The sequence below is a fragment of the Acartia tonsa genome, chromosome 7, assembly GCF_053477335.1.
Source record: "Acartia tonsa isolate MP-2025a chromosome 7, ASM5347733v1, whole genome shotgun sequence".
In the NCBI taxonomy this organism is placed as follows: domain Eukaryota; kingdom Metazoa; phylum Arthropoda; class Copepoda; order Calanoida; family Acartiidae; genus Acartia; species Acartia tonsa.
In genome coordinates, this window is record NC_137266.1 from 45,385,728 (window position 1) to 45,398,116 (window position 12,389).

General features: G+C 33.7%; 1 protein-coding gene across 8 annotated transcripts in view; it reads left to right on the forward strand.

Moving 5' to 3' along the window:
* The window catches only part of LOC145323846 (uncharacterized), a 33,236-nt gene that overhangs the window by 6,003 nt on the left and 14,844 nt on the right, over window positions 1–12,389 (forward strand). For 5 of the 8 annotated variants that reach the window (XR_013881119.1, XM_080166418.1, XM_080166415.1 and 2 more), the window contains 14 exons: window positions 224–308; window positions 610–651; window positions 1,044–1,111; window positions 2,259–2,296; window positions 2,969–3,061; window positions 3,876–4,104; window positions 4,233–4,870; window positions 5,312–5,395; window positions 5,652–6,758; window positions 6,946–7,013; window positions 7,525–7,608; window positions 7,811–7,936; window positions 8,745–8,807; window positions 9,233–9,342. Coding sequence is in view for 7 of the 8 variants with exons in the window: in XM_080166418.1 (XP_080022544.1) it covers window positions 224–308; window positions 610–651; window positions 1,044–1,111; window positions 2,259–2,296; window positions 2,969–3,061; window positions 3,876–4,104; window positions 4,233–4,870; window positions 5,312–5,395; window positions 5,652–6,758; window positions 6,946–7,013; window positions 7,525–7,608; window positions 7,811–7,936; window positions 8,745–8,807; window positions 9,233–9,342 (2,835 nt within the window). In the remaining variant the exon portion in view is untranslated. The remainder of the gene's footprint in view (window positions 1–223; window positions 309–609; window positions 652–1,043; window positions 1,112–2,258; window positions 2,297–2,968; window positions 3,062–3,875; window positions 4,105–4,232; window positions 4,871–5,311; window positions 5,396–5,651; window positions 6,759–6,945; window positions 7,014–7,524; window positions 7,609–7,810; window positions 7,937–8,744; window positions 8,808–9,232; window positions 9,343–12,389) is intronic. The other 3 variants (XM_080166416.1, XM_080166421.1, XM_080166422.1) reach the window with 2 other exon arrangements.

The following is a 12,389-nucleotide window of genomic DNA, read 5'->3' on the forward strand; positions in this document are numbered from 1 at the left end:
TTGCCTAATCCTGTGGGGCAATCACCTAACCCAATATAACCTAACCTAACCTTAAATAACCTATCAAAAGCCATATTAAAAATACGACGAATCGTCCCTTAATTGGCGTTGCCACGAAAGGGACTATTCCTTAATATTCTTGATACTTTTGTTCACAATGTCACTGCAATTTTTTAATAATTTAAATATAGTTATCAGTAGGTACATTTTATTAAATGTTTAGGACATACAGGGGTAATCCAAAGATTATTGGCTTTGGAAATAACAGATATTGTTCTGGAAAAGAACATAACATAGAAATAAAAAAAGTAAGTATTTCTTTATTAAAAATCATTTGATAATTTGTATGAATGATCTGGAATAGCCAAAATCCAATGATGCACAGGGAAAGCTTTATTGAAGAAAAAACACATATGTCTTTTTTGTGCCTTTATGTTCACTCCAAGATAACTGTAGATTATTGAGTTATGATTTTTCCAGTTATTTGTAGACCTTCTATTGTCGGTCGATTTTTTACAAAATTATGGATTGGAGGGGGGGGGGGGGGGTGTTTCTGTGCTCATCAAGGCACTCTAAGGGAAAATGCTGAACATTTTTTTCTTAATTTAGAGTTTTTCCTGCAACCATTGTGGAGCAGTTTTCAAAGATCAGGTAATAGTTATTTATCGCATCTTAGCCCCGAGACGCAGAAGGCACGGGCTTACAAAACTGGTTTTAATATTATATTATTACCTTCATTTGATTTTTACATTTGTATGATATGATACGACACTTGATTTTTCAGAATGGCATTGAACCGGTTCTAATCTAGCGGATATGAATTGGTTTCAAAGCCATAGTGGAAAAATAAATATTAATTTCTAATTTATTAACAAAACCTGTCGAGTACCACAATTTGATAAAGCCTTTTTTAAAGATCATTTCCAAACACACCTGATGTTATATATGAAGGAAAATAATATTTATTATAATTAGATCCAGATGATCTTAGGAAATAGAGGTATTTCATTCTACCTCATTTTATAAATTTATTCTTCTTTTAGATGAAATACATAGAACACAACAAATATCGCTATAAACATAGCATCTGTAGGACAGAAGAAACGACAAGGTATCTATTTTTTAAAGCATTTTCTTAATAGGCAGATAATATAGTTTTTACTAGGGTACTAATGATCTCGCAAATAGCCAGGTTTTCATATAGAAAAAAGTTGACAATGGAAAGATTGATAATGTCAAATCTTTATGACAAGGACGTCCAAGCTTTTAGCAACACTGAAACTTTTGAGTGGGGTGAAAACTGACATTTATCTACATATTTTATGAGAGGAAATATTTTGGATTATTGAAATTTTCCTTTAGGTTTTCAAAGTTGTATACCTTCTTTTGAGGTTAAAATTATCAGGGAGGGAGGGAAGGGGAATGTTAAATCTAATGTTTTCAAAAATTTTGGGGGTGCCTGCCTATTCAAGCCATACAGTACAGAGGTGGGTTCTTAAAAAAATACAGTCTAAAGAAAGTGGTTTAATTAAAGTACTATAATCACAATTTTGAATGCATTCACATACAGTACATTTTTTAGGGTTACAACAAGAATTATAAAGTGGGGAGAAAGATTCTAATAGACAATAGAATAAGGATACAGTAGATAAGATTGTAATGATAAAAAGACTAATTAGTCTTTAAACATTTCTGATACACGTAGAATAATATGATAATTTCTCGGTAAAATTAGTAACAGGGGTGCAAATTTTATTTGAATTTTATTGCTTTTTTGTCTTTGTTGGTTATTTATTTAAATAATCAAATTCATTTTAATAAATTAATTTAAATATTTGAAAATTTGAAAAATCTCTGAATTAAAAAACAAAAATATTCTAAATTTAATTGTGACTACCCCACTCGGTCTTTTGGAACATTATTTTGGTACACTATTTTTTTCAATTAAATTTTTTTTAAGAATGACATTTGCATTTCCCCCATTTGATGTTCCAAAAAAATGGGAAATCAAGGGAGAAATTGAGTGTTCCAAACGAGTGTTCCAAACGAGTGTTCCAAACGAGTGTTCCAAAGTTCAGTGGGGTAAGGTTTTTTTAAGAACCCACCTCAGATGTATAGTCCAGAAATACATCTTATTATTTGTTTATATTCCCGACGCTTTTAGCTGATTTAAAAGACCCAATACAAAATTTGGACATAGTCCCTCCCTGTGTACAGAGTTACATAAAGCTCATGCCCCCTCTAGTCTTTTACTTTAGTGGTAGATCAAGTGGTTCTCAAGGTTCAAGTCGGTCAGGTATGTAACCATTCAATCCTTATACTAAAGTAACAGGATGTTTGTCTGTTTGTCTGTGTGTACTGAAGGATCTCGCTAACCGCTAAACCGATTGGGTTCTCCTTAACAGAGTAGTTTCTCATAGGCCCCGGGAAGGTTTATAACTATTTTGGGGGATGGTACCACCACCCTCCCAAGAGAAATCACAATAAATCAAATTTTTTTCCCCTCGAATAGAGACTCCTACCCTACATAACATTACAAAGTATCGTAGCAATTTAATGGAGACTCCATGGCAACATTGCAAGGTATCTTATTATTTTTTTAAAACACCAAACATTTAAAGTGCCACTAGAGGCCTCTAGGGGCGTAGCCGCTAGTTCTTATAAAAGTGATAGGATGTCCATGTGTATCTGTCTTTCAGTGTGTACCAAAGGATCTTGCTAACCGCTGAACCAATATAGTTCTCCTTTGCAATATGGATTTTTATAGGTCCTGGAAAGGTTTATAACTATTTTGGGCTACCAACCCTTTTATTGCACTGCTATGTCTTGTCTGTAAGTTCTAGAACTACACAAACTGCTTTTTCCCTTCTTCACACTTTAAATACTTTTCTAGTTTTCTGAAAGATATTTTGATATACCAAATTAAGAACTCTAGTCTTCAATGACTTATCCCAAAAATAAATTTTAGAGCGCAGGAGAAGTGGCGAAACTTTAGAGCGCAGGAGAAGTAGCGAGGATGTTATTGATGTCACTGATGATGAACCACCACGTGGAGCTAATTACAGGGATGTTGCAAATTGTGACCATTACGGATAAGACAATGAACTATAAATTGATATAAATCCTCTGGTGACAAAACAAAGTTACCCTTACTGTAAGTGTAAAATCTTACAAGTGTCAAGTGAAAATATAAGCGAAATTTTTATAAAAAAAAAAGTTTATCTCAGATTTTTTAAAATTGTCTATTATGGCGAGAAAAGACAAAAAAATTCGGCGGGAGAGGCGGTTCCACCGCCGTTTCTTTACAGTTTCATATATAACCACAAAAGCAACTGCTGGGCAGAATTTTAGAACTGTAACTCTTTTATGGGCTGAGATCATGCACGCTTTACTTTTGGTTTTAAAAATTGGCACATCTGCCTTCCCCCTTTAAATCATTGGTTAAAAAGCTTAGACACTGCTAGTTTGAACCAACTTAACAAGAGTCAATAAATTACTCAAAGTTTTAAGCCAACAAATGAAAGAGCGTGTTCTGAAACTTTTGGTACCAGTGTAATTTACTGCCAAATAATCCCTTCATCCTAAATTTTAGTAAATATCTTTCTTTATAACTCAGTAATCTTTACATCTTCTTTAAGTTAAATGTCTTATTTTCTTGTTTACTAAGTACAGTGCTCTTAAAAACTTTTTTATTCATTCCTCACATACAAAGTTCAATGTCTACTTGATGCTTAAAAGACCATTAAATAGACTGGTAAAAAAATAAGTTATAAGAAAATAATAATAAAGTAGGTGCCTAAATTTTTTCCATAACTGAAAATTGAACAAATCTCATTTTTGTATTTTCCGATTATAAAAACTGTAACAATTTTGAAACAGGCAAGAGAGTAGCTCCAAAGTACAGGACAGAAAAAGAAGTACAGAAAGAAAGGAAGTACCTGAGATTCTGATCGAGTCCTCTCCTAGTGATAATAGTGATGTTGACAGTGCTGATAATACTAACAGGGATCTAGCTGGCCTTACTACTATTGACTCTACAGAAGATGAGGAGATTGAAGAAATAAGGATGGATTCAAGAGCTGCTGATCAGCAGTCAAATTCAAGGTAGGATTACAGAAATTTAGCAAGAATTTTCCATTTTATGAATTGTTGCATAGTCAATTTAAATCATAATATTTAGTTTAGGTTTTTAAAATTTAAACTTCTTCTTCTTCTAAATACTTGATTTTAAGGTCAGCCCAAAGAGATTCTCAACTGCCTTTGCCTGTTGCAGCAAGAGCAAACCCATCTCAAAGTTTTGCTGGTACATTACCTCAAAAGGGACCATCTTTGCCAAAACCTGTTTCCGCTGGTCAATCAAGTGGATTTGGTGTGGCTCCCAGAACTTCAACTATGCCTAATTTGCCAAGACCTGTGAACTCATCAATGAGTAGTACTGTTGCTGGTACATTACCTCAAAAGGGACCATCTTTACCAAAACCTGTTTCCGCTGGTCAATCAAGTGGATTTAATGTGGCTCCCAGAACTTCAACTATGCCTAATTTGCCAAGACCTGTGAACTCATCAATTAGTAGCACTGTTGCTGTATCAAAACAAAATTTACTTGCATTGCCTGTGCCTGTTCCACATTCAATAGGATCTGCAACTGTAAGAAGCCGTAATGTACCTGCAGTTAATACATCAACTTCATCAAGAATCTCTGAAGCATCATCAAATACAGTGTCATTAGGTTCAAGAACAGCTCTGTCTTCCTTAGTGTCTCCACCAAGCCTTCCAGAATTACCTGGAACTGCGGATATTCAGTCAGCTCTGGAAGAATCTCTCAAAGAGCAATTGGCTGCAAGCTCTGAAAAACACACTAAAAGACCAGGTACATTAAAATGATTTTTAGACATAACTTTTAATTTCAAATCGGTGAGTGTGAGATAATAACTAAGAAAGTGCTATAATGAGTTATTAAGTCAAAAGGTTTTTCAAAATTGTCTTGTTTTAAGCTATTTATTCATGCATCAAAATTCAGAGAAATTTTGTATTAACTTGAAAGCCAATCAACTATTAGAATTTTTGTTTTGTTTTTCCATGATATTTGAATTAATCTTTTAAATGGCATTAATGGTGACCCTAAAAAGTTTTTCTGCGTGTCTTAAAGTACGTTAAGTCCAAATTTTTGTGAATTTTACATACTTTGTACCTTTCACTCCTATTAAGATTTTTATTTTATTTTATGTGATTTTTAACATAATTTAACCAGGTACAGTTGTTTCATCAATTTATTAGGCTAATTTTTCGTGTTAAGTCAATTCTGTTTTAGTTGAGTCAAATATGGATACTTCTGCTGAGGTTGAAAACACCAAAGGCACAGCCAGTGAGCCAACTAGTGCTGTTGATAAACTAGGTAAACTTTACATATCATGTTGCATTGTCAGTTTAATAACAATTAAAATATTCATAGTCTATAAAAGTACAGAAATAAAATACTTCTTGTGGTGCTTAAAATTGATTTTTGTTTTTCAATAAAATATGAAAATTTTCTAAACTGTTAACTTTCTTACATAAAAATATTACTAGCTTGTTACTCCGCTTTTTATGAATATAATTCTTCTTGTTTTTAATCATTCAGCAAAAAAAAATTAATTTTGGTTTTTGTTTAGACTTTTACTTGAGCAAGAAGGGTAAAAAAGATTATCTTTCTGATAGAAGCAAACCTGGAAAATCATCCAAAACACCACCAGCTGATAATGATAACATGGACATTGATGCATCTGATAACAATGAAAAATCTATATCTGATAAAATAAACCAGAAAATGAGGGAAAGAAGATCTCAAGATGGCCCTACATTAGGATTAAGCTCCCTAAACTTGTATGGCCCTGAAAATGAATCTTTACAAACTAAGAAAATTCAGGAAAAAAATAAATCTAAGAATATTTCCAAGGGAATAAGGCAAATTACTCCCAAGAAGTCCAGTAATACACAGACAAGTAAATCTCCAACTAATGTTTCCAAAAATATTGCTAAGACAGGTTTCCCATCCGAGAAAGAATCAGAAGCAAACAATCAAGAAATTGTCAATGCAGAGTATGATAATTTAGAGAATCAAGTTGATGTGTTACCTGACTCCAGTGCTTGTGATGAAATGGAATCTAAAATTGATATTGACAGGCCGGACATAATAACTACTAGGTGCACAGCCATTAGAGATGATAGTGTTGATGCAATACTTGCACAAATAGAGAAGCAGGGAGATGAAAATTATGAAAATCAAAAAATAAATCTTGATGAGCTCAAGAAGCTTCATGCTGAGGTTAAAGACATTAAAAATCCTAGTCAATTAAATTTAGGAACAGAACAAGACATTGATACCATTAAGGATCAAAGCACTGATTTGCCTGCAGAAAATATACCTGAACAAGCCTCACCTGCTTCAAGAGACAGTTCATCACCATCTTCGAGAGCAAGCTCTCCCCCTCCTCCACCATCAAGAGAAAGTTCTGTAAATTCATCCCACTCACAAGAAAGTGACAAATCAAGCAAGAGAAGTAATGCTAGGTCATATAGTAGGACTCCCTCCCCCAGATCACCCCCAGAATCAATAAATCCACCAATATTTTCTGAAAATCCTCCAGAACTAGATCGAGATGAAACAGAGGATAATGAAATGGAATCACTTGCTGACAATATTGATTTAGATGAGCTTAATGATGAGGAAGGTAGTGATAATGAAACAAGTGCCATAGAGGCAGATTCAACAAGTTCTGCAGGAAATTATTTCATTCATTTTTTTCTGTAAAAAAATTCGCCTTTTTCAACTTCTATTTTTATTCTTAAAATTTTTAAAACATTTCAACTGACATGATTTGTTTAAAATTAGACTAAGGAAATTGTTAATATAAAAGAGCTTTTTTCTTACAAACTAATCACTAATGAATGATCTACTTAATTTATCAGGACCAGAAAATGACTCATCAGAAGATGTTGAACGAAATTCCACTCTTGAGGACAGTAATGAAGCAGTAAGATTTTTTTTTGTATTTTGTACATTTTCTCTACTCCTACAAAAAGTGAAATCGTCAATATTAATGTTTATATATCATAATTGTATCTATGCCATTGTAAGTAAGTTAAGTTAAGACTTATAAGCAACTCGTTTTATTTTAATTGGGATAGTTGCATGAAGTACATTTAAAAGAAGCCTGCAAGAAATACACTGCTTTAACTGCTGAAAGCCTGCCATGAATAGATAATAAAAAATTAGAAATAGATAATATAAAATTTTGAAAGATTTTCTTGGCTGCTATTTAATACATACCGTTGATTTTTATGTCTCAGAGCTTCTTTGAAAATAACTAACTGGATATTAAAAAAAGGGATATCTAATGTATGAGGCGGCGAGGCCTTACCAACGGTAAATGAGATCTCGAAAACAGACAAACAGACGGAGAGACATTATTCTCCTTTTTGTTTTTAATGCTCAATGTTCAAAATAAAAATTCGTAGATTTTTTAGTGTCTTTATATATTCTAGGTGCGTGCTATTTTGAACAAGCTAACTTCACAGAAGTTTGAAACTTTAGTCAAACAAATCCAAGAACTTCCAATTGATACGAAGGTCAGATTTTGTAATAAATGTATGTATAAATGTATAATCCAGACAATTACTTGGACTTATAAAAGCTGAGCTGTTAAGGATAACCATATTGGTTCAGCGGTTAGCGAGAATCTTCGATCCACGCATACAGACATTCTGATACTTACATAAAATTACGAAATCCTTAGAGTTTTAATTTTCTAAGAAATGCAAATTTGTTAAGGAAAAAATGGAGTCTGCTATGGAACTGGTGTTTGAGAAGGCTGTTGACGAGCCCGCCTCCAGTGTCGCTTACGCCCAGATGTGCTGTAATCTTGCACAAAGAGAGATTAGCGACGGCGAAGAGAAGGTAAGATTCCCACTCTAATTAATCAGAGATCTTAATGGAAAAGACAATAAACTATGAAATGTTTTCTCGTCATCAAAAGGCATAGGTGCTATATTTTGATACTAGCGGCTTCGCCCCAAGCCTCTAGGGGCTTTGCCCCAATAGGTTTTATCAAACTAATTTTTCGTGTTTTAGATTTTAAAGAAAATTAAAAAAAAAAATTTTCGGGGGGGGTATTTTTCATTTTTTGGGGGTTAGGGGTGTCCCACCTCCCAAGAAAATAGTTATAAACCTTCCCGGGACCTATGAGAAGCTACTTTGAAAAGGAGAACCCGATCGGTTCAGCGGTTAGCGAGATCCTTCGCTACAAACAGACAGACAGACAAACAAACAGACAAACAAACATCGTTCTACTTTGTATTATAGATTAAACTTTTGTAGAATGCAATTTTCAGAATAGCAATTTCTTGCATCTTATTATAAACAGCTTTCCGCGGATTTAAAGATGTACAGTTATAAGATTAAAACCAGTTTTTTAGCCCCGAGATGCCGAAGGCACTGTCTAAAAAAACTGGTTTTAATCTTATGGTTGTACATTTTTATAATCGTTGAAAACTGGATATAATTCGATGCTAGACATAATTTTTCAGTATGGCTGAGAACCGGTTCTAATCCACCGGATATTAATCGGTTTCGAATGTATACAAGAAAATAATTTCTAGATTTTCAAGATTTTTCTTTACATGAGAGGAGAGTTCCCTTTTTTAAGTTAAAATAGGCATTAGGTACTAGGTAGTTTTTATAAAAATTAATCTTGTTTTTAATTTAGGTTAAGTTCCGTACAATTTTGATCCGTCGTGTGCAGAAGGAGTTTGACAAGGATTATATGAAGGTAAATTATTTAACAAGCATCCTAATTACGTCAAAATGTGTTTTATTGCATCTTATTTGACAAAATCATTATCATTTGGCCCTTACGCAGATTTTAAAGGATAGACACGCTAAAATACATCAGGAAATCCCTCCCCCCCCCCCGGCCCTCTTATTGTTTTCAAATTGAAACAAATGTGGGGTGGGTCAATTTTTCAAGAACCAATAATCTGTAAAAAACCTATCCTTTCCGGTCCAGCGGTATAAAAGACATACATCCTGCTACTCCCTCATAAGATTTAGCATTACTTAAGGTAAGATGGGGGGGGGGGGGTATCAGGGCTACCCTCCTCCAAAATAGTTATAAACCTTCCCGGTAATTAAGACAGACAAACTTCCTCTTACTTTTATATGAGGATGATAAACATTATTGTGTGTGTAATCTAGGATGTTGATATGGAATTGAAGAAGAAATCTGAAGATCCCTCCCTATCCAAGGCAGAAAGGAAGATGGCCAGGGAAGAGTTTGAAACACAAGAAAGAAAAGTCAGAAAAAGGTAGAAATTCCCAGGGAGGGAGGTGACATTGGGCTCTTTATTACACTAGTCCTCAAGGTTTTTTATTAACATTTTCTTATTCGTTAGCTTAATAACTTTGTGGACTTTTATTAAATTTTGATTGGTTGGCTCATTAAGTTAGTGTTTTAACGTTTCAACCACTAATTGTAATCTATAGAAGTTGTATGTTTGTGTGTCAACATTGGGGATGTACGTACATCAATTTCTCTTCCATTGTCCTATCATAAGATAAATTTCTATGGTTACTTATATTTTTGACATTCCAATTATCTACGATTTTTCATGGATCTGAAGGGATTAGACAATGGACGGTAAATTTATTTATAACCCTAATTATGATTCATATACCTACTAACTTTAACTTACTCCTGTGTGTGTGTGTGTGTGTGTGTAGCCATAGTTTCTTAGTGTTTGGACCTAAGTAGTCATGGAGTAGGACGAGACACTTTTGTATGCTAGCACTAGGGCCAGCTCAAGGTCCACGCTCAAGCACAAGTACTTGACCCGCTGTCTCAAGGGACCTACTCTTTATTACCTCACCCTCGCCGAGTATGGCAGGTGTCCCAAATTAAGTCACCGTAATGAATGACGCTCTCCACAGAGGAGCTTGGGTAAGGGTTGTACTGATATTATGTACTTGATTATTGAGTATCCAAACTACCCAATTATCACCCTTCTTACACAACCAAGGGGAAGTTGCGTGAATGAATTGCGACTGAGAAATTCGAGTTGCCACATGGGGACTTGAACTCGAACTCTCACCACCGTAACTCAGTGCGTTACCACTGAGCTACGACGCCCCTTTTAACTCCTTCTGTAAATTAGTATTATTGCTAAAAAGATCGGACATTGTTTTTTAAGAACCAACCAATCTTATTTTTATTATAAGTATCTAAAGTTCTTGAGCTAACAAACTAATTAACCTGGTTATAAAACTTTGGTTTCAAATACAATTTACAGGTTAATGTCCAGCAAGGGAGGGGAAAAATATTTTCAGAACTCTTTATTTTATTCATATTATTCACCCTCCTACATATTCTTTTTTTTACCAAGGAGAGGAATACAATGAAGAATTGTTTTCAATTCTCTCAATTTTTACATTCCCCTCCCCCCCCCCCCCCCAACCACATACTTTTTATCCCCCTCCCCTTTAGCAGGGTCAATCATGCAAAATATACACTAAGCTATAAAAATTGGAAAGAATTTTAATGAATATAATAGATTTAAAATCTGCATAAAATTTTAAGGATTTTTTATAAAATTCGTTTTTTATATAATTCATTATTTAAAAGCGCAAATCCAATTTAAGTTAATAAATTTTGACCAATAGGATAGGTGGATTGGAAACTACCTGCGCTCTAATTGGTTGAATGATGTACGTCACTTAAGCTTCTCCAATCAGGGCGCAGATAGTTTTCAATCCACCAATCACAGATGTCAAAATTATTAAACTTAATTTGTATTTGCGCTTATAGATAAGAATTATACAAAAAACGAATTTTATAAAAATTCCTTAAAATTTTATGCAGATTTCAAATCTATTATATTCATTAAAATTCTTTCCAATTTTTATAGATTAATATACACCCCTGCCAATATATTTACAGGCTGGCCACAAACATACTATTTCCACTATTTCCACTATTTCCACTATTTTTGCATACTATGCAAACTATTCCAAAAAAAATATGCTATTTCCACTATTGTCCAAAATTGCATACTATTTCCACTATTTCTTTGGATTTCAGATAAATCTTCAATTTTTAGGTAACTAAAACAAACTGATTTTTTTGATCATGAAAAGAAAGCCAAGTAGCAGGTTTCATCGCATTTTCACAGTATCTTTTCTCCTATTTCTAGTCCCTGCGGGGGGCTCTAACCCTGCGGGGCAATCATTAACACTTACCTAACCTAAAATAACCTATCAAATGCTACTGTGAAAATACGGCAAAATCGCTACTTTGTTTTCAATTTTTTTTTAGAAATGTTTCCAGAAAAAGTAGTCTTTCAATTTAGATTGTTGTACCTTTATTGAAAGTTATTGGTATTTCTACATTCAATGTAAAGATTTTTTTTTGAAAGATACCAAAACTTGGGGTAATTAGTGACACAACCAAAAAGATTTCACCCAATTATCTCTAAAACTAAGGGAGTAGCACCCAAAATAAAATTGCTAGTATGTCGTGTCACGTGTGACGAGTCACCACATTTCTCCCCCCCCCCCCCTTTTGCAATTAGATGATAGGGTTGATTTATCAATTACATAACACTTGTTGCTTCGCCCCTCGCCTCAGGAAAATAGCTTAAAACCAACCAAGTTTTTTATGAGCTTAGCTGAAAAGTATAACCGATTAGGACCAACATACTTTTGGCTTTAGAAAAACAAACTTACCTACTACTTATATTATAGGATAAAAATTAAACTAAAAATAATCGTTCATAAAATTGTGGCTAATCTTCCTTTGAATCATAATTAAATCATACTGACAATAATTATAAAGTATCTAACGGTTTCAAACATCATATAATGCAGTTTGAAAACAATAGGACAACTTTAACATACCTAAATTATCGTCAAGAGCTATCCGTTACGTACGGACGGACATACATGAGAACCTATTTTTAGAAAAGCAGCACTTAAAAAAACTCCCAGCTGTAGTAAAGGTAAACAATATACTGACACTGAACATAACCTGTCGCGACAATATATTGACGTAAAAAGTATAAATTGAACATACACAACTTGAAATAGCGCAGCTACTGTCTATATGAAAAATGTTAAAAATGCTACGTACTTTCTAATCATAGATAGGCTGGTTTTAAGAATTTAGAATTAATTGTATACTATTGGAATGTGTCGATCTACTTTAAATAAATATGCCATATCTAGTATATCAGTTTTATTTCAGTATTTAGTGTTATCGCTGCGCTACATACTTTTGGACCGGATTGTCCTATATATGAACAACAAGGATGACAACATCCATAAGTAGCGAAGCACAAACAAATAAATAAGAATTTAGATA